We start from the raw sequence: 20851 nt of genomic DNA, 5'->3' as shown, positions 1-20851 counted from the left end.
TCTGTCTCCTGAGCTAAAACCATCGGTCATTCCCATGGGCTTTGCCCTACTCCTTCCACAGAACTTCCAGTAAGGTAGGAGCCCTATAACCTCTCTGAACCACCACAGCACTGAGCCCCCATGTCAGTAGCCTCCACCATTTAGCCAGTCACTTCCTCAGCACCTACCCTCTGTGTACTAGGACCTCTGCTGGCTCTTTTTTTTTTGTGTGTGTGTGGGCCAGTACCAGGGATTGAACTCAGGGGCATCTAATCACTGATCCACATCCCCAGCCACATTTTGTATTTTATTTAGAGACAGGATCTCACTGAGTTGCTTAGGGCCTCATTAAGTTGCTGAGGCTGGCTTTGAACTCTCTATCCTCCTGCCTTAGCCTCTGAAGCTGCTGGGATTACAGGCATGTGCCACTGTACCTGGCCCCTGCCGGCTTTTGGGAGACAGCAATAAGAGCCTCTGAGCACCTAGATTTTGTGGCTTCCAGCAACCAACATGATTTTATTATTCTCTACTTCTCCCATCATTGGTAAATTTACTTTTCTTTGGTACCTGAGATTGAACCCATGGGTGCTTAACCACTGAGCCACATTCCCAGCCCTTTTATATATTTTATTTAGAGACAGGACCTCACTAAGTTGCTAAGGCTAGCTTTAAACTTGGATCCATCTGCCTCAGCCTCCTGAGCCACTGGGATTATAGGTGTGCACCACCATGCCTAGTGGTGATTTTACACTTAAGTAGCTATTGCTCTCTTTTACTAGTGAAAGACACTTCTAGTGGCTGATGCATGCTTCTATTATAGCCCATATTTTCCACCCAGAATTGATACTTTTCTTTCATAAGCAGAGAACCGCACCAGTTCTAGCTAGCCTGTGAAGACCCCTGAGCAGCTTCCATCATGCTTCTTCATGAACTGCAGGTAGTTTACTGATGACTTTTTCCCCATCAGGATATAAATCCAGAGTTCTAGCAGGGCCCAAACAGATATGCTGTAGTGTGTTCCTGTCTGACTACTGGGTGATGGTGATTCATTTTGTCATTTTATTGTTAGTCACCAGCCTCAAATAACTCAGCTTCCCAAATGACCAATGATATTAACAAAACTTCACATACAAATACTGTGATCATGGCCCTTGTGACGTGAGCAAACACCTCTGTGTGCATGTTCACAGTGGTGGGAAATGAGACAGGAGGTGCAGAGCTTACACAATCACAGGTTTATTTGTCCTAAATAAATACAACCTGGGAACAATCATTTCAGTGCCCCAGAACACTATCCCCCCCCCCAAAAAAAAAAGCAGCTTAAGATATGGGCACACAGGAGGCTGGGGTTGTGGCTCCAGTGGTAGAGTGCTTGCCTACCACATGAGGTACTGGGTTCAATTTTCAGCACCACATAAAGATAAAAATAAATAAAATTGTAACTACAATATCCATCTACAACTAAAATTAATATATGTATATATATAACATATGTGCCCATGTATATAATATATAAAACATGGGCACACGTTTGCAGCATGTGTTCTCAGGTTAGGCTCAGAAGGTTGTTTGCTCTGGGTTGTGCTAGGCTGACCCCAGCTGTAGGATAACTCAGGTTTGTTCTCTCTCTTGGTCCTGTACCTGGTGTGAGTCTCCTCCAGGTCCTCTCCAGATTTATATACTGGAAGTTTGGTCTCCAGTGTGGTGGTACTGAGGTGATGTAACCTTTAAATCTTTAAGTTGTGAGGTCCAACAGAAGGTAATTAAGTCATGGGGGCACTGTCCTCACACAGTAAATTAATGCTGTCCTACAGGAGTATCAGGTGTGGAAGGAGGGGATTAGTTCTGTCCAGAGCAGTTGTTATGAAAAGAGCAAGCCAGACCCTTCCCCATTTCTGGCTTCATCTTCTTTTTTCATTTTTTAATTTTTTGGTACTGGGGTTGAACCCAGGAGTGCTTTACCATTGAGCCATACCTTCAGTCCTTTTTTTTTTTTTTTATCTTTTGAGACAGGGTGTTGCCAAGTTGCTGAAGCTGGCCTCGAATTTGCGATCATCCTGTAGGCCTGGGAAACATGACACAGGCTTGACTACTAGCAAACACACGGCCTAGAGAGATCTCCACACAATCCAGGTGCTAGGTCAGCCTCCTGAGTCCCTGAGATTATAGGTGCCCACCTCACCTGGACCATCTCTTGCTTCTTGTTTCACATGCCATATGATCATGTGTGCTTCTGCCATTTGATACCATCTGCCATGAGGACACACCAGAGCTGAGTGGATGCTGGCTACATGCTCTTGAGCCCCCAGAACTGTGGGTTAAACAAACCTCCCTCTCTCTCTCTTTTTCTTCCTTCCTTCCTTCCTTCCTTTCTTTCTTTCTTTTTTTTTTTTGCTACTAGAGATTGAACCTGGGGTGCTTAACCACTGAGCCACATCCCTACCCCCTTTTAAAGTTTTTCTTATTTTGAGACAGGGTTTTGCTAAATTGCTTAGGGTCTTGCTTAGTTGCTGAGGCTGGCCTTGAACTTGCAATCCTCCTACTTCAGCTTCCAGAGTCACTGGGATTATAGGTGTGCACTATCATGTCCACCAACAAACCTCTTTTCTTTATGAAGTATCTCACCCTTAGGTATTTTGTTATAACAATACAAAATGGACTAAGGCAGTCCCAGCTGGAGAGGCCTGATGCTGCTCCCTTAAGCCTCTGTCTTTCCTGCTTCTCTCTTCTGCAACCTAGAGGGAGAAGCATTCAGGACTCTTTGGCTCTATGTCCATCCCTTGCTGAGAGCTTTGACCTCTGACACCATTGGACCCATTCCCAACTGGCACAAAAAAGGTTACTTCTGATCATGGAAGGAGCTTACCCAGGACAAACAGGAGAAATTGTGGCACAGCTGGTAAGTGAGTGGGAGGCACTCTTCCTTTAGTCCTGCAAGGAGGCTGAGAACCCCCAAGAAGGGACAGAGGAACACTGGTCTCCTCCACCAGTTATTCCTTGGGGCCTTGGTCCACTAGGGAGCTGCAAGTTGTGGAGATCATTCTTTGTCTTCTTTTTACAGCAGAGGCTCAGAGGTTTGGGTCCATGTTCTCCTGGTCCGAGGCTGCATCTTCATCATTTGGAGACTCCTGAATCAGAGCCAAAAAGGCCAGTCACAAGCTTTTCCTGTTCTCTAGGCCATAGCCTGGGGGGCCAGCATTTATTTCCTCCTACCTCCATCCCCAAAAGAGCCAGTAGAGGGCTCTGCCATCCCAGGGTTCTATTGGGCCTTCCCTCTGTCCCAGCCTGCCAAAGTCACAGGCCCACCACTAGGTGACTCTTTTTTTTTTTTTTTTTTTAATAGTGTTGGGGATTGAACCCAGGGTCCAGTGCATGCTAGGCAAGTGCTCCACTACTGAGATATACTCCCAGCCCTTTTTAAAAAGATTTGAGACAGGGTCTGGCTAAGTTGTCCAGGCTGGCCTCAAACTTGCCATTCTCCTGCCTCAGCCTCCAGTGGTTGATTCCCTCTTACCAGATGGAGGTCTCTGCTCCGCCGCAGGGTGGCATAGTAGTGCAGCACACGGGGGTCACAGTGAACCACCATGGGGTCAAAGTCTAGTACACGCAGGCCCTGTAGGCTGCGGGCCCGGGAAAGGGCCACATAGGCTTGACCGCTGGCAAACACGCGTCCCAGAGAGATCTCCACACAATCTAGAGACATGCCCTGGGGGATGGAGAGACAGAGAGAGACAGTTTAGTCTGGAGTCCCCTGCACCCAAGAGCTGATCCTTCACCAGCCCAGTGACTGCCCCCAGATTTCCTCACTCAGTCCAGAGAGGCTCCAGCAGAGGGAAAGCCTAACTGCAGACGGGTCTGAATACAGGGGGACATGGATGGATTCAGGGTAAGAAGTGTGTGTGGGGGGGGTGAAAGGAAAGAGCTCAGGCTCTAGGTCACCCAGATGTGAAACTGAATCCTGGCTCTGACACTCCCTAGCTGTGTGACCTTGGACAAGTTCCTTAGTCCCTTAGTGTTCTTCTCTGAGAAAGGGGAATGATTATTAATTACATGTACTTTATATAGTTTGGTGTTTTGTTTTTTTTTTGTACTAGGGTTTTAACCCAGGGGTGCTTTACCACTGAGTCACATCCCCAGCCCTTTTTATTTTTTGAGATAGGGTCTTGCTAAATTGCTTAGGTCCCTGCTAAATTGCTGAGGCTGCCCTTGAACTTGGGATCCTCCTGCCTCCCAAGTCACTGAGATTATAGGCATGAGCCGCAGCACCCAACTTCTTACTGTTTTTGTAGGGATTCATGTATCTGGTAGTGGCTCAGCAAATGGAAAAAGCAAAGAGGAAGTGACTTATATCCTTCCCTGGAGAAGGGCTGCGAAATCTACTAAAGAAAGGTCTATTCTGAGGACAGTGAGGAAGAAGGTTTATTCTACTCCTGATCTGGAACTTTCCATTTAGGTCATAGGCTATAAGGCCTTCAAGGCACACAACCTAACATGTCCCAGGTATATGCTGTCTACTCTGTGCCCTGCTCTGTCCCCACTCCCTCACTGAGTGGTCACCTGGCTCTTGTGGATGGATATCGCCCAGGCCAGCTGGAGGGGCAGCTGCTGGCGACTGAGGAGCTGGCCCCCAGTGGCCTGAACTGTCCAACGGTCAGCATGGATGACCTCAGTGACTCCACACAGGAAGCGCACTCGGGGCAGCCCTGAGGAAGGCACAGAGAAGTCCCACCTTTTAGTCCTGCTTCATGGCTGAGAGGAGAGGTCTTTGGCCTTTTCCTCCCACACTTTCCCCAGGCCCTACTGCAAACCCACACAGCACAACTGTCCTTCCCTATCACTTACCTCTCCCTTCAGTCTCGAACCCGACTACTACACCTCGGGCGCCGTTCACCAGGCCCCTGGACACAGCTAAATTCTTCACCAGCATCACCTGAGGGGAAGGAGGACTAGAGAAGTGGCAAAGGGCCCATCCTTACACCTGGATCAACTCTAGCAGTCACTATCAGAGGCCAAGGGCAGGGGGTTATCATCAAAGGGTGCCCAGTCCCAATCCTCAGCTCTGCCACCAGCTAATTCTGACCCCTGGGGCAGACAGCCTTAATTCCCAGGATCTCAGTTTCCCCTGTGTCAAAGGGGAATACATTTGCTCAGTTTGCCTCAGGAAGAAGAGGTAAAGCCTGTAAGGTCACCTATATCACTGGGCTACAGAAATGATCAGATCTCTTATGGGGCCACAAATCTTGAGGGATGGCCCTTGTTCCTGCCACCCTGGTCTCAGCCACACTGTGCCTTTGTTTTCCCTGTGGGTACCCTCTGGGCCCAGAGGAAAGTCTCCCATTCTGCTCACCCCACTGTTATGGGAGGGATGAGGACTCAGCCATCTATAAGGTACACGACTAAAGACAGCCAGGAGGGAGGTGTTTCAACCCCCATTTTAGAAACAAGGCAACTGAGCTTCAGCAAAGGGAACGGACTTGCCCAAAGTGACATTGCTTGGAGGACCTCCAGGAGTTAAGACAAGGAGGGCAGTGGAAAACTGAAGGTAGAAAGGTAGGTGGAAACCAGATGGAGGTTTTTGTGAGGTCACAGCTGGTGCACTGCCTACAGAATGGCCTGGGCAGAGGGATTGGGGAGGCTCATACAAGATAGTCCAGATTGCCAGGGTCTAGACCTAGTTTCCTACTCACCTGGGCCCCCAGCTTTAGCTGAAGGAGCCGACCAACAGGACACTGGGCATCCAGGGTCCTGGCTAACTCAGGGTTGCTATCCATAGCCTCAAAGCTATGTACCTCACCTGGAAAAAGAGAGATGGAAAAACAGGATTATGAATCATTGACTTGTGGCTCAGCTTCTAAAACCACATATTAGACCATGGTATGGGAGATAGGCCGCTCAGACCTAAGTGGGTGCTTTGGAATCAGTTTGCCCAACCTCTTAAGATCACAGTTACATCTGCAAATGTAAGGGCCTTTATGGTCACAGAGGTTGAGACCCTGGATACCCAAATGATCCTAAAAGCCCAGGCTGCCTGGGGGCCACACCTGCCTGATGACCCCTCCCAGCTGGTCTTACCTAGTCCTGGATCTCTAATTACCTGGCAGCTCCTGCAGCCGTTTCTCATTGGTGAGGGCCACGTCATCCTGGTGGGTGCAGAGCCTTGTGGCCACAATTCCGTCTCGCCCTATCTTGTGGGCAGCTGTGGCCCTGAGCTGGCGGGTCACCTCATCAGAGCACCTGTGGGGGCTGGGCTATTAGGCAGAGCTCACTTACACCAGAGGAGGTGGGGAACATGGGCAGTATGGCCTGAGCAGCAGGCTACAGGTCAGGCCTGAGGACTGGAAAAGGGTACCAGGACCAGATATGCTGGCTCCCAGGTTGGCCAGTTTGTCCTTTTTCCACTTGGACCCTAGATATGGAGAATGAGCATGGGGTCGGGGTGCTAGCTGTGATCATATGTGAGTGCCTTTTCTGTGTCTGTTCCCCCAGTAGGAGCTGACCAACATCCCACCCCAAAGTGTTTCTGAGGAAGCTGGAAATGAGGAGTGAACATAGGCCAGAGGTTTGCAGGCCTGGGACAAGGCACTGATGTAGATAATACTGGCTACCCTGTCATCAGATGGCCCTCCAACATACAATTTTCTAGCCACTTGCCTGCTGTCTTGGATGAAATAGCTAGCCTGTATTTCTATCTTCTCTCGTGTCAAGCCACTTTTCACACGGAGGCCCAGATGCAATAGCCACCAAATGGGAATAGCTTGGAATCTTCTCTGCCTACACTGCCACTTGGCCTTCCCCATATGTGTCGGAGTGTGCTGTGCTCCCTCCCCACCTGCTTCCCAAATCTACAAAAAGTTTCCCCAGGCATAGATTCTCCGCCACCTGAGTCCCATCCCAATCAGACCTATCTTTCCAGGTCCAGCTCTGCTCACCTTCCTGGCCTCCTTTCTACTTCCACCTTAAGATAGGTACAGCACTTTAACTTTGACCTCAGCAGGTAGATGTCAGGTCCATAACCTTTCCTTCCCTACTAATTGACCCTGACCCTACAGGGTCCCAGAGTAGATGGAGCTTGGGTTTTAAGACTCAGATCTGGGTTCAAGTCCCAGCTCAGCCACTTACTGGACATAAATTTGTATGAGTCACTTCACCTCTTTGACCCAGTTTCTGCATCTGGAATGGGGATGTTGACATTTCTGAACCCCTGCATGTCCATCTGTCCATCCTTTTTTCTTTCTTGATACCTACTCTATGCCAGCCTTTGTGCTGGGTGATAGGAATTCAAATCCAAGGGAGGCTGGGTCCCATCACTTGCAGGGACCATGTTTTTGGAGTCATCGACTGCCATTTGTCCTGAGTTGACCAGTGTCCTGCCTAAAACTCCTCTTTTAGTGGACTACTTACTCCTGAGAACAGGCATCTCTCCCCCTACCCTGGGTCACTGTGCTTGGTTCCTCACCCCATGGTCCATTCTCTACCTGCCAGGGCCTACCTGCCCAGCCTCACAGCCTGCAACAGAGAGATGAAGGTCTTGTCCGCCTGCCTCCACACTTCAGTCAGCTCCAGGGTCACTGGCACACATCTCTTCCAGCTCTTGGCCTGTTTGGGGTCAGGGTGGGGGTGGGTCAGGGAACACAGCTAACCACTCCAGGGGGGCAGGGCCAGGGGGTGACTGGTACCTGGAAGCAGAACTGAGGGAGTTGGGAGCCCTTGGTCACTGGTGGCAACTGCAGGAAGTCCCCACAGATAATGAGCTGGATCCCTCCAAAGGGCTTGTTCTGCTGGCGGACAGCTCTGGAGGGGAGCAGGTAGTGCTTTAAAAAAGCTAAGTAGACAGTTCCACTTGGGAAATAACCAGGTTCTGGCCTCAGTTACTACCCTCACCATATATACTAACCTGGCCACAGCCTCCAGCTTATCAAACAAGTCTGCCTCCACCATGGAGATCTCATCAATGATCAGCCTCTGGCAGTTCAGCCAGGACTGCCGCACGCCCGGCCGCTGTGCCAGAGCCACACACTGGGCCAGGGGAGCCTTGCCTGAGCCGATGCCTGTGAATGAAACTACTCAGCCTGAACTGAGACCCCAGCCCCCATCAATGCTGCCCTCCTTTCCCTCCACCCCAGAGGTCTGACTTGCTCTTATCTCAAGCCCCAGGGGTTCCCACTTACCTGCAAAAGCATGGAGGGTAGTGCCCCCAATGTGGCAGGCTGCCACCCCAGTGCTAGCAGTGGCCACTGTGCCTGTGGGGGGCAGTGAGCCCAGGATCCGCTTCAGCAGATATGACTTCCCAGTCCCTTGACAGGAGGCAAAGTCAGGGCTGCCTGTTCTTCCATCCTACCCCACCCCCACCACTGTCCCCTCCACCCCTACTCTGCCCCTGCTACCTGCGCTCCCAGTGAAGAAAATGCTCTGGCCTTTTAGGACAACCTTCAGCACTGCAGCCTGTTCCTCAGAAAGCTGTGTCTTGGTGGGGAGCAAGCTCAGCTTCTTCACAGGCAAAGGCCACCTTGGGGCTTCCTGGTGGAGACAGGGCTGTCTCAGAGCCTCCTCCCACCTCCCCAGACATTACTACCACCCTTCTTGATCTGTGTTCAATACAGACTGTTGGCTTTCTCCCTTGGTTGGCTTCACTCCCTGGTACCCTAGGACAGCTCTGGTTCACCTGGAGATCTTGCCAGTAACTACTGGGTCTCTCCTCGTGCCCTGAAGATCCCCAGTGTATGGGTCTGGATCCTCCTTCAGCTTCCTCCTCTGGGTTCCTTCACCTTGCTGCTTCTCTCACCCAACTTTTCTTCTCACTTCTCCTCCTATTCCAAAATTCTCACCTCAAAATATCCAACATAACCCTGCCCAACTAAGGCCCCTTCTTGTTCCATCTCTAGCTTCTCGCCAGCTTAGTCTCAAAACCCTGTGGTCAGCAACCAACCTGCCCCAGTCCAAAAACGGTTGTCAGACCATCAGACATGTTTCCCTCATCTGATGGGAATGTTGACTGTCCAGATACTGCTGACTGCTTCACTTCTCCCCAAATACATTAATATACTCCTAATTTTCCTTTTTTGTGTGTGTATGTGTGTACAAGGGATTTGAACCCACAGATGCTTAATCACTGAGCCACATCCTCAGCCCCCCCGCCCCCACTTTTAAATATGTTTTATTTTGAGACAGGGTCTTGCTAAGTTACTTTGGACCTTGCTAAATTGCTGGGGTTGGCTTTGTACTCACAATCCTCCTGCCTCAGCCTCCAGAACTGCTGGGATTATAGGCGTTGGTCTATTTTGCCTTCTTCTTTTTCTTTTTAAATTTACTTTGCCTTCCATTTTTTTAAAGCTGTATTGGACACAGTACCTTTATTTTATTTATTTGTTTTTTAATGTGGTGCTGAGGATGGAACCCAGTGCCTCGCTCATGCTAGACGAGCGCTCTACCGCTGAGCCCCCTACTTTGCCTTCTTAAATCGCTTTTTCTGGTGTTCTCTTATCTGGACTCTCATTACCTGTTCTTGCTTATTCAGGTTCAGGGCTTATATATGGGAAGCACAGAAGAGTCCAACGACCCTGTCATACTCCATGATCTATGGCATCTCTGAGCTCACAGCTGTTCCCTGAATATCGCCACAGTCTAGTCCCCCACACTTGGGCCTCCTTGGTCTCTTCCATCCTAATGATTAAGCATACCCAATCCCAAAGACGTGCCCATTCTCCCGATCTCACCATGCTGGGCTTGGCTCCAGTCCCGGGTTCCATCGGCTGCTTGGCCAGCGTGGTGTCCAGAATCCGGGTTGCTGCCACACGCCGCAGCTCCTCCGGCTGCACTGGGCTGATGGTGACGAAGTCGCGGGGGCGAGGGTTGAGCAGCTTCGCGCGGGCGGAGGCAGGCCCGGGACCCGGGTCCGCAGCCAGCTTCAGACGCAGCATGCGCAAGAAACGCCGCAGGCGGTCTGGGGGGCAGTCGGAGAGCAGCAGCTGCACGGCGCCCGCCAGGGGAACGGCGTCTGCTGGGAGCCTCAACGTACTGCGCCCCGACGCGGCGAACCGTGTGAAGAGACGCGCGGCGCGCAGGGGGAAGCAGCGCGGCTGCCCGGCTGGTCCCGGAGCCTGCAGCCGCAGCATCAACTCACGGCGCTCGTTTCGACCCAGACTCAGCTCCGCGGTGCGTAAGGTCTGGCGTTTCCGTGGCTGCCCTCCTGGGCTCAGCTCCTCCACCGCCACACGGCACCGCAGGTCCGCTTGGTCACCTCCCGCTGCCGCCACCTGGGTGCTCGAGAGCATTGCTACCACCTCTGCAAGTCTGCGAAGAGACCGGAGCATAGAGGTCACAGAGATTCAGGATATAATAGGTGGTAGAGTCCGTAACCCGGAACCCTGTCACACAGGGTCATGGACATTCTCACTGGTAACACAAAGAAGTCACTAGAAACGGTAAAAGGTCCCTGGGGCTAATCGAAAGCCCACTCTAGAAATACACGCTAGGGACAGCGTCAAAAGTATCAGAAACTGAGAAACCTCGGTTGTCCTGCTAGGACCCCGCATTTCATGGGGGCATGGGCGGCGGAGGAGGATGAGACAAAAAGGCCTGCTTTGCTTTGAGACCCAGAACCAGCACGGTAATCGTCATGGTCCTCTCTCGGAAAATCAAGGGAGTCTCAAGTGTGGAGATGGGAAGGGGACTTACATGAAATGTGCGCCTTCTGTTTTCCAAGTTAGGTTTATGGGTAGCCAGGCAGGTCTCTATTACAGAAGTGAAAACAGACTGGGAGAGACAAACTTTTTTGCCCTTGATAAAACCCCACTACTAGTAGGTCTCACGGTCAGTGTGATTCTAATGCCCGGAGTTTCCCACCTCCAAGGTGGGGGTGGGGTGGAAAATATTTGGCAAAGGAATTCACAGGTAAATCCCGGGGTCCCGGAAAACCCGGAAACCGTGCTCCCTCCGTCTGACCCACTCATCTGTACCTTCCCGACGGGGACCCCCACAAGAACCAGATTCTCTGCCTCCCATTTCAAAGGTCGAGCAGGAACTCACTTGTGCGGGCAGTCGCAACAATAAACCGGCAGACAGGCGACAAACTAGGAACTTTCAAATACTTGGGATAGAAAAATCAACCTATGACAGGTCGGGTCTTTAAATCCTTCAGCCAATCAACAGCGTGGGCGTGCCCATGGGGGCGGGGCTTTCGTTGGTTCCGGCTTCCAGAAGCTTGGGTCTTCTCAATCGCACACCCGAGGAAAGTTATTTGTGATACCCCAGTCTACTTCCTCCGGTATATGATTGAGCGTGGTGTAAGGAGACAGAAACTGCTTTGATTGGCTGCTTTGATTGGCTTGAACTTCTGCTCTAGTCTCACAATGCAACTCCGAAGTTTTGAGAATTATTCTATCAACACCCTCCCTCTTCCCTCTAGCTCACACGCTGCGGCTCACTCTGTTTCCACTCAGTACCATTGTTCACTTCCGAGTAAATCACCCCATGGCTTACCAAGTCCCCTATCCTGCCCCACAACACTCTTCACCCTTCTCTGCCCTTTTAAGAATCTTTTTTTTTTTTTTTTTGTCATTTGTCTTTCCCTCCCTGCTGATGCCCATAGGAAAGGAACTCTGAAACCTGTGCCAGGTGTCAAAAGGGTGTAAGAAAAGGAAGGATTCCCAGGCTTCAGGGAATTCTTTTTTTTGGTGGGGGGGCGGAGGGGAGGGGTACTGGGGATTGAATTCATGGGCACTCAATCACTGAGCCACATCCCCAGCCCTGTTTTGTATTTTGCTTAGAGAGAGAAACTCTCACAGAGTTGCTTTTGCTGAGGTTGGTTTTTGAATTCGTGATCCTTCAGAGCCCATGGGATTACAGGCGTGTGCCACTGAGCCTGACTCTTCAGGGGATTTTTTTTTTTAGTTATTGATAGACCTTTATTTTACTTATTTATATGCAGTGCTGAGAATTGAACCCAGTGCCTCACATTTGCCAGGCACATGCACTACCGCTGAGCCACAACCCCAGCCCTTCAGGGGATTCTTAAACCTCTTGTTATACTGGATGCTCTGAGAATTTGTTTTTAAATTCTCATTCTCGTTTTTGCCTCGTCAAAACTTGGAATGACAAGCTAAAAGATTTTTACGGGTGAGTACAACCACATCACTTTACAGATAATGATAGCTCCCATATTTCTTTCTGTGTGTGTGTGTGTGTGTGTGTGTGTGTGTGTGGTTGAATCCAGGGTACTTAACCCCAGCCATTTTTTTTTCCTTTTAATTTTGAAACAGAGTTCCCACTGAGTAGCCTAGGGCCTCACTAAATTGCTAAATTGCTGAGGTTTGAATTTCTGTTCCTACTGCCTCATCCTCCGGAGCTGCCAGGATTATAGGTATTCACCTAAGCGGCCAGCACTTTTCTTTTCTTCCTTTTTTGGTACTAGGGTTTGAACTTAGGGCACTAGACCACTGAGCCACAATCATCCCTATTTTTTGTATTTTATTTAGAGACAGGGTCTCAATGAGTTGCTTAGTGCCTTGCTGTTGCTTAGCCTGGCTTTGAACTGGTGATCCTCCTGCCTCAGCCTCCCGAGCTGCTGGGATGATGGGCATGTGCCACTGTCACCGCACCAGGCTACTTTTTTTTTTCTTTTTCTTTCTTTCTTCTTCTATTTTGGTGGAGGTGCTGGAGATCGAACCCAGGGCCTTGTGCATGCAAGGCGAGCACTCTACCAACTGAGCTATAGCCCCAGTGCTTTTTTTATTTTTCTTTTCTGATACAGGGCCTTGCTATGTTAACCTCAAACTCCTGAGCTCAAGCCATTCTTCTGCCCTCAGCCCCCTAGTAGCTGGGACTATAGGTGCACATTATTATGCTTGTGCCTGGCTCCTAATAAAACTTAAAATAATAAATTTTTTAAAAAAATTTTCTATTTTTGGTACTGGGGATTGAAACTGCTGGTGCTTTACTACTGAGCTACATTTCCAGCCCACCCCCCTTTTAATTTTGAGAAAGAGTCTCCATAAATTACCTAGGGCCTCACTAATTTCCTGAGGCTGGCCTTGAACTTATGATTTTCCTGCCTCAGCTTCCCAAATTGCTGGAGTACAGGCAAACACTACCACACCTAGCTAACAAAACTTTTAGAAAATTTTCTTCATCAGTGTTTTCTTGACATATCGAGTACCTGTGACATAGGTTTTATTTTTTTTAATATTTATTTTTTAGTTGTAGTTGGACACAATACCTTTACTTTTTTTTTTAAGAGAGAGAGAGAGAAAGAGAGAGAGAGAGAATTTTTTTAATATTCATTTTAGCTTTTGGCTGACACAACATCTTTGTTGGTATGTGGTGCTGAGGATCGAACTGGGCCGCATGCACACCAGGCGAGCGCGCTACTGCTTGAGCCACATTCCCAGCCCCTCTTTACTTGTTTTTATGTGGTGCTGAGGATGGAACCCAGGGCCTTGGGCTTGCTAGGCAAGCGCACTACCATTGAGCCACAACGCCAGCCCAACATAGGTTTTATGTATAAGTAAATAAATTTACAGATGTGGCTAATAATTTTGAGTCCAGCATGGTGGCCCATGTCTATATTTCTACCAACTCCGAAGGTGATCACAGGAGGATTGCAATTTCCCAGCCAGCTTGGGCAACTAGGTGGGACCCTGTCTCAAAATAAAATTAAAAGGGCTGGGGATGTAGTTCAGTGGTAGAGTGACTGACTAGCATGATCCAGGCCCTGGGCTGAATCCCCAGCACCAGAAAGTGAAATTGAGATATGGGGATTATTCTGGACAATCAGAGATTTGACAAAGGAAGAAGACCAAGGAGGGAGGGAGGGAGGGAGGAAGGCAGAGAGAGATATGTTACTGTTACTGCTGGCTTTGAAAATAGAGGAAATAGCACCTGCGATGCCTTAGCCTCTTAGCTCCAGAGGCTAAGGCAGGAGGATAACAAGTTCAAGGCCAGCCTCAGCAACTAAGCAAGGCCCTAAGCAATTTAATGAGTCTCTGTCTCAAAAATAAAAAGGACTGGGGATATAGCCCAATAGTAAAGTACTCTTGGGTTCAATCCCCAGTTTAAAAAACATTTCTTCTCCTCCTTCTCCTTCTTTCTTCTGGAATTTACCAGAAATTAAACCCAGGGGTGCTTAACCATTAAGCCACCCCCCAGCCCTTTTATATTTATATTTTATTTTGAGACAGGGTCTTACCTAATTGATTAGGGCCTCTCTAAATTGCTGAGAGCTGGCTTTGAACTTGCCATCCTCCTGCCTCAGCTTCCTGAGCTTTTAGGTTTTACAAGTGTGCACCACCGCGCTTGGCTACATAGTAATTCTTTGTTTTTTTGGTACCTGGGATTGAACTCAGGGTACTCGACCACTGAGCCACATCCCCAGCCCTATTTTGTATTTTATTTGGAGACAGGGTCTCACTGAGTTGCTTAGCGCCTTGCTCTTGCCCTGCTGAGCTGCTGGGATCACAGGCCTTCCACCGCACCTGGGTTATAGTAATTCTCTCCCTCTTTTTTTATTTTTCTTTTCTGATACAGGGCCTTGTGCATGCAAGGCAAGCACTCTACCAACTGAGCTATACCCCCATCCCTATAGCCCTATAGTAATTCTTTAAAGAAACAGTAGTGGGCTGGGGATGTGGCTCAAGCGGTAGCGCGCTCGCCTGGTTTGCATGCGGCCCGGGTTCGATCCTCAGCACCACATACAAACAAAAATAAATAAATAAATACCTCTCTCTCTTAAAAAAAAAAAAAAGAAAGAAAGAAACAGTAGTGATAAGAAACGAATACAGTCTCACAGAAAGTGAGAGTTTTGAATCCAAGTCGGCTTGAAAAGGCTGTTTGTTCTTCCCACTACCTTCTGCTCAAATAGGCCTACCGCATTCGCAGTCAACTCTTTCCTCCTCTGTAGTACCACAGCCTGCTTCTACAGAGGCTCTTGAGAGTTCCACACAAGTTTTCCTATAACATTTTTTCTTTTGACTTTTATAAACTTTTTTTTTTCCTTTTTCTTTTGTACTGGGGATTGAATCCAGGGTCCCTTTGCCATTGAGTTATATCTCCAATACTTTGTATATTTTATTTTGAGATTGGGTCTCTCTAAGTTACTGAGCCTGGCCTCCAACTTTCAATCTCCTACCTCAGCCTCCCTAGTTGCTGGCATTTCAGGCATGCACTACACGTTTAGGCTTTAATTTCTTTTGAATACATACCTAGGTAAGAAATTCTGGGTCGTTGAGTAGGTGTAATATTCAGTTTTATATGACTCTGCCAGACCTTTTTCCAAAGTAGCTATACACCCACCCAAGCTTTGCAATGAGCAGCAACTGTGAGTCCTTAAGGGACTCAAGCCCTTAAGTAGATGCGGCCTCTCTGGAGGATTAACGGTCCTTGGGCTCCTCCCTCCTCCCTGCCCCAGTGCCGCCTCCAGTTCTCTGGATCCTTATAGGCTGGAGGAGAGAGGCGGAGCCAGAGGAAGTCGTCCTGTCTCAGGCGGAGCTTCCTTCCTTTAGGCTTTGGGTGTTTCTCTGTGTCTACTGGGTTCCCTCTTCACCGCTGCAGCTACCAGTTCTGAGGAAGATATCACACTGCTCCCCTCGCTTTCGTCTAAGTCCAAAGCATGATTTTTAGATAAGCTGTCAGTGCGTTTTCTTCATTATGAATTTTCCTGCTCCGGAACGCTTTTTTTCAGACGTTTTATTTGTTGTCTCTCTCTGGGAGGTCTCAATCCAATCCCAGGCTCAGTAGAAACAACAATGACATTAGCCCTGGACGAGATCGTACGATACTCAAAGAGCCCCTCCCTCCACCTTAGGACCCTTTCTCTCCAAGCTTTTGCCCTCCTGCATTTTCAGCCTGAAGCTTACAAGGACAGTCATGAAGAGGACTGAAAAGAAAGAATATTTGTTTCACGGTCGTCCAGCTTCGAGCACAACTGCACCTAGCACTGCTTCCTCACCGTGCAGCCAACAGTCATTTTGTTGAACCTCTCACAGAGGTGATCACTCCCTCCTTGAAGGATCTTTCTCCCTTCTCTCTTTCTATCCGTCCCTTCCTCCTCCCCTCTCTCCCCTCTCTCTCTCTCTCTTTCAAATCCATAACTACGAAATGATTCTCAATATTTCATATCCCGCCTTCCCTTTTCCCTGGAACTCCAGATCTCATCTCCACTTGTGTTTCTGGTATTTCTACGTGGATGCCAGCAGGTATGTCAAACTCACTTTTTCCAGAACAGAACTTTTAATACTCCCCTTCCCAAATGCAATAAACACATTTTTCTCCCATCTTCATCTCAGTAAATGGTACCACCGTTTGGGGGCTCAAGTGGAAAAACTACTCATCTTTGATTCCTTCTTCACCCATCACATTTCACCCACCACAAAACCTGTTCATTCCTCTTCCCCCACATTGGGGATTGAGCCCAGGGGTGCTCTACCACTGAACTACATTCCCAGCTCTTTTTATTTTTTAATTTTTCACAGGATCTTCCTAAGCTGCTCAGGCTGGCCTAGAACTTATGATCCTTCTCTCCTCAGCCTTTGGAGTAGCTGGGATTACAGGCCTGTGCCACTACCTGGGCTTCACCATAAAGGAAGAATCAGCCTGGGATTTATGTGTCTCAAAAACAAACAAAAGCTGGGCGTGGTGGTGCATGCGGGAAGATTGTAGGATCAAAACCATTCTCAGCAATTTAGTGAGACTATAACCAACCTAGGGAGACTCTGTCTCAAAATAAAAAAAAAAAAAATAAAGAGGACTGGAGAGGTGGTTCAGTGCCCTTGGATTCAATCCCTGGTTAGAATAAAAGCCTGCCTTAGCCTCTGAAATCTCTGAGATCACAGGTGTGAATCTCAGCCCCAGACTCCTCAGGTCTTTTCACTCGCTCTATCCTCTGCATGAGATGTCTTCTCGCACTCCATCTTTTTGTGTGGCTCTTTTCCTTATTTTTGAGGTCTCAGCTGAAGTACTCAGAGGTTGTTTTTTTTTTTGGTGTGTGTGTGTGTGTGTGTGTGTGTGTGTGTATACTAGGACTGAACCCTGGGCACTTTACCACTGAGCTACATCCCCAGCCCTTTTTATTTTTTATTTTGAGACAAGTTCTCAACAAGTTGCTAAGGCTGGCCTCAGACTTTTGATCCTCTTGCCTTAGCCTCCCAAGTCACTGGGATTAAAATTGTGCAATTTTCCCACTGCCTAGCTCTTCACTGTCTCTTGTGTGGGAGACCAACCTTACACGTGACTGGGTTACACTCCCTAGCTGGGTGCTGAGGCACTCAGTCGCAGAAATGTGGCAGAGCTTTTCCCACCCTTCTTGGGTTCGAGGGTTGGTGTCTCGTGCATGGGTGTGTCTTGCTGCACCATGCACTTAACCCCGTGGGTGAAGCTATGCTCACTTATTCCTTTGTAATGTAACCCCTTACCCTGTTTAGGATAGAATCTTCTATGGAAGTGCCTTGTGTGTGTCCCCTTCTCTTACTGTGCCCTTGGGTGTGGCCTACCCAAGTGTCAGTCAACCTGCTGACAGTGGACATCATGAAGATAGACTCAGCCCCCTGAAACCTGACCCCTTGCCTCATTTGAATGGCTTCTCCTCAATAAAAGGGGTCAGCACGTGCTTTCGCTCTCTTTCTGCGGACCCTTAAGGTCAGAGGAGCCGTCACAGCGACCCCAAAGAAAAAGGTATTTGTGTGTCTTGTGTGGTTATTTTGTGCAGCCCAGTTAGCCCAGTTTATCTGGAGTGACCCCTGAGCCTTTTAGTCGCGAGAACAGAAACCCGGCACTCTTGAATCTATCTCTACCATCCTAATTGTCACTGCCTTAGTTCAGGCTCTGTCACTTCCAGACTGGCTTTCTAGAACAATCTTCCAGTCAATGAGCTTCCCTTTCTCTCTTGTCCTAGTCACTCCATTCCCCACACAGTGGTTATGAAAATGAGCCTGTAAAATGAAAATGATATTGTATCACACTGCTTCAAGCTTCAGTGGCCCTCTGCTACTTGCAAGAGGTCAGCACTCAAGGTCAGCACTCAAAGCCCTTTGTGCTCTGGACCCTGCTGTCTTTGTGGTGGCATCTTAAGAACTTGCCCCTCCTTCCTGCCATGCTTATGACCACACAAAAGCTCCTACAGTTCCCCCAACAAGCCATGTCCTATAGGTTCTCCCTTTTGTGAAATGTTCCTTCTTCCCGAATTCCCCCATCTCCCTTCTTATGTAGCTAACACTGCTAAAATACAATTCAGCCCTCTGGGAACCAGCTCTTACCACACACTGTACTCCTTTATCAACACCCTTCTTAGGACTTGTCCACTCTCCCAGGGTTCATCAGCTCTCCCTGATCTTGGGTGACCTGGTCACAAAAAGCTGTCGAAATAGTCATTTATCCGGACATGGTGGTATACCCTTGTAATCCCAATTCAGGAGGCTGAGGCAGAAGGATCACAAGTTCAAAGCCAGCCTCAGCATCTTAGCAACTTAGTGAGACCCTGTCTCTAAATAAAAAAATAAATAAAAAGGGCTTGGAATGTGGTTCAGTGATAAAGAACCCTTGGGTTAAATCCTCAGTACCAAAAGCAAAATAAAAACTAATTATTTAGTAGGGAGCACAGACACTGGAGTCAGGCAGGATTTGAATCCAGTCAAGTGACCTTATTTTAGTTCTTCACAGCTTTGAAATTATTATTATTTTTTTTTTGCAAGGTTAAAGGTCAAACCTAGGGGCTGGGGATGTGGCTCAAGAGGTGGCACGCTCGCCTGGCATGCATGCAGCCCGGGTTCGATCCTCAGCACCACATACAAACAAAGATGTTGTGTCTGCCAAAAACTGAAAAATAAATATTAAAAATTCTCTCTCTCTTAAAAAACAAAGGGTCAAACCTAGGACTTTGTACATGTTAGGCAAGCCTTGTGCCACTGAGCTACTCCTCCAGTCCAAGTTTTATATTCTTGCTCTATAAAATGAGGATAAATCTACTTCAGTTTTATCTGGATACTTACCTACTTTTTTTTTTTTTTTTGGTATTGTAAAGCACTCCCACTTAAGAGTCACACCATAACCTCTGTTGATTGATTAAATGGTGCACATGCAAAACAGGCTCCTTTACTTCCACAGCCAAAAACCTTGAATGACTTTTCATTGTTTTGAGGTTAAGATGTGGTTTCAATACAACTTACAGGATATTTTCTACACTGAAATGTTTGCTTCATTCAAGTTTCCCTGAACACACATACTCAAGCTATTTTTGGTGGGGGGTGGGTATGGGAGTACTGGGGATTGAACTCAGGGGCACTCAGCCACATCCCCAGTCCTATTTTGTATTTCATTTAGAGACAGGGTCTCACTGAGTTGCTTAGCACCTCACTTTTGCTGAGGCTGGCTTTGAACTTGAGATTCTTCTGCCTCAGCCTCCTGACCTGCTGGGATTACAGGTGTGGAGCACCACGCCAGGCTTTAAGCTGTTGTTTCATGCCTCCCTGCCATTGCTTACCTGTCCCCTCGGCCTAGAGTGTCCTAGTTTTGGTGCCCTTACTCTATACATTTACCTTCATATTTAGCACATGCTATTCTTATTTGTTTACATGCTTTTCTTTCTCCATAAAGCCTAAGGAGCATGGCATGGTGGCACATGCCTGTAATCCCAGCAATTTGGAGGCTGAGTCAGGAGAATCGAAAGTTTGAGACCAGCAATTTAGTGAGATCCTATCTCAAAATTAAAAATAAGAAAAAATGGGCTGGGGATAGAGCTTAGTAGTAAAGCACCCCTGGGTTCAGTCTCCAGTACAAGAAGGAAAAAAAAATGCTTAGGGACCCTGAGTCCTACCATATTTTCCAGTAGTGTAGGGCCTGATGGACATTCAAGGCAAAGAAAATAATTGTGTTGAATAAATGCATGACATATGGAAGCAACAATCAGAAGACCAGCATGGGCTGGGTGGGGAAACTGAGGCAAGAGTGGTTTTTCACTCCCAAAAGTAACAGAATTGGTTGGATGTCAGATTCACCTGACCTCACTGTCAATACTCTCTCCCCACCCACACACCCCAAAATAGTTTTCTTCTGTGTAACAACATGAATTTTCCCAGGAGCTTTGGCTCCTGCAGGTAGAACCAGAATCTCTAGAGAAGATCTTCTGAGTGTTCAGGCACAGTGTGACAGGGTACAACATTGCACAGCTCTGAAGACTGAGGGAAGAAAAACCATGTAGTAGCTACAAAAAGTTGCCACATATACTGACTTTCCCAGATTCTCAAGCTATTTTCTTCACCCTCTAGATAAAGGAACCCAGGCTCAAGTATGAGGGGAAAATGTCCCCCCACCTCCTTTCCCTTGGCCCTAGCACCCCAGGCTGCCCCTTTCCACGCAGGGCTGCAAATAGCCTGGGAGCCTGAGGGCCAGCAAAAGGGAGTGAAAGGGGAACTTGGTCAACCGGCATAGCTGCTACTATGGCAGCCAGAGCCAAAGGAGGTCACCATTGATCCCGTATGCACTTAATTCTCTATGCTGTGGCGTGAGGCAGGGCTGACTAGAAAAGCTGAGGCGGTGCTGGAAGCTGGGAAACAGGCACTTTCTCTCTTTGAGTCTCTGTTTCCCGACATAAAATAAACACACATGGTTTAACTAAAACCATTCTCTACCGGTCCCTATGTTCCACTCTCCAGTAAATGTCAGGACTGCAAGATGCTGATGGAGTGAGGGTGGGGGAGTCGACCCTCAGATATGAGAACCAGAAAGGGGGTGCACGATGTCCATGAAGAGCAGGAGAGCATTGCGTTTGGGGGTCCCCTGAGTCAGAGGCAGAACTACCCCTAAGGGTTCCAGGTCTTCCAGTTGCATGACCCTTGGAATAGAGACCGCGGCCTGGCCCCGCCCAGAGAATTCTGCGAGAAGAGGACTA

At 48.3% G+C, this 20851-nt stretch overlaps 1 protein-coding gene across 3 annotated transcripts in view; it reads right to left on the bottom strand.

The window, feature by feature from the left end:
• Nucleotides 1–11536, bottom strand: part of Pif1 (PIF1 5'-to-3' DNA helicase) — a 26798-nt gene extending 15262 nt beyond the window's left edge. Inside the window, exons 1-13 of one of the 3 annotated variants that reach the window (XR_007343830.1) lie at nucleotides 10935–11536; nucleotides 9693–10269; nucleotides 8364–8496; nucleotides 8148–8273; nucleotides 7874–8027; nucleotides 7656–7770; nucleotides 7469–7575; nucleotides 6074–6213; nucleotides 5667–5773; nucleotides 4822–4909; nucleotides 4537–4682; nucleotides 3494–3685; nucleotides 2846–3107 (exon numbers count right to left, since the gene is read on the bottom strand). Coding sequence is in view for 2 of the 3 variants with exons in the window: in XM_048793076.1 (XP_048649033.1) it covers nucleotides 3048–3107; nucleotides 3494–3685; nucleotides 4537–4682; nucleotides 4822–4909; nucleotides 5667–5773; nucleotides 6074–6213; nucleotides 7469–7575; nucleotides 7656–7770; nucleotides 7874–8027; nucleotides 8148–8273; nucleotides 8364–8496; nucleotides 9693–10250 (1926 nt within the window). In the remaining variant the exon portion in view is untranslated. Of the gene's footprint in view, nucleotides 1–2503; nucleotides 3108–3493; nucleotides 3686–4536; nucleotides 4683–4821; nucleotides 4910–5666; nucleotides 5774–6073; nucleotides 6214–7468; nucleotides 7576–7655; nucleotides 7771–7873; nucleotides 8028–8147; nucleotides 8274–8363; nucleotides 8497–9692; nucleotides 10280–10934 lie in introns of those variants that run through there. The other 2 variants (XM_048793076.1, XM_015480548.2) reach the window with 2 other exon arrangements.
• Nucleotides 11537–20851: the final 9315 nt, after the last annotated feature.

This window comes from Marmota marmota, unplaced genomic scaffold, assembly GCF_001458135.2.
Source record: "Marmota marmota marmota unplaced genomic scaffold, marMar, whole genome shotgun sequence".
NCBI lineage: Eukaryota > Metazoa > Chordata > Mammalia > Rodentia > Sciuridae > Marmota > Marmota marmota.
This window is presented reverse-complemented; position numbering and strand designations above follow the sequence as displayed.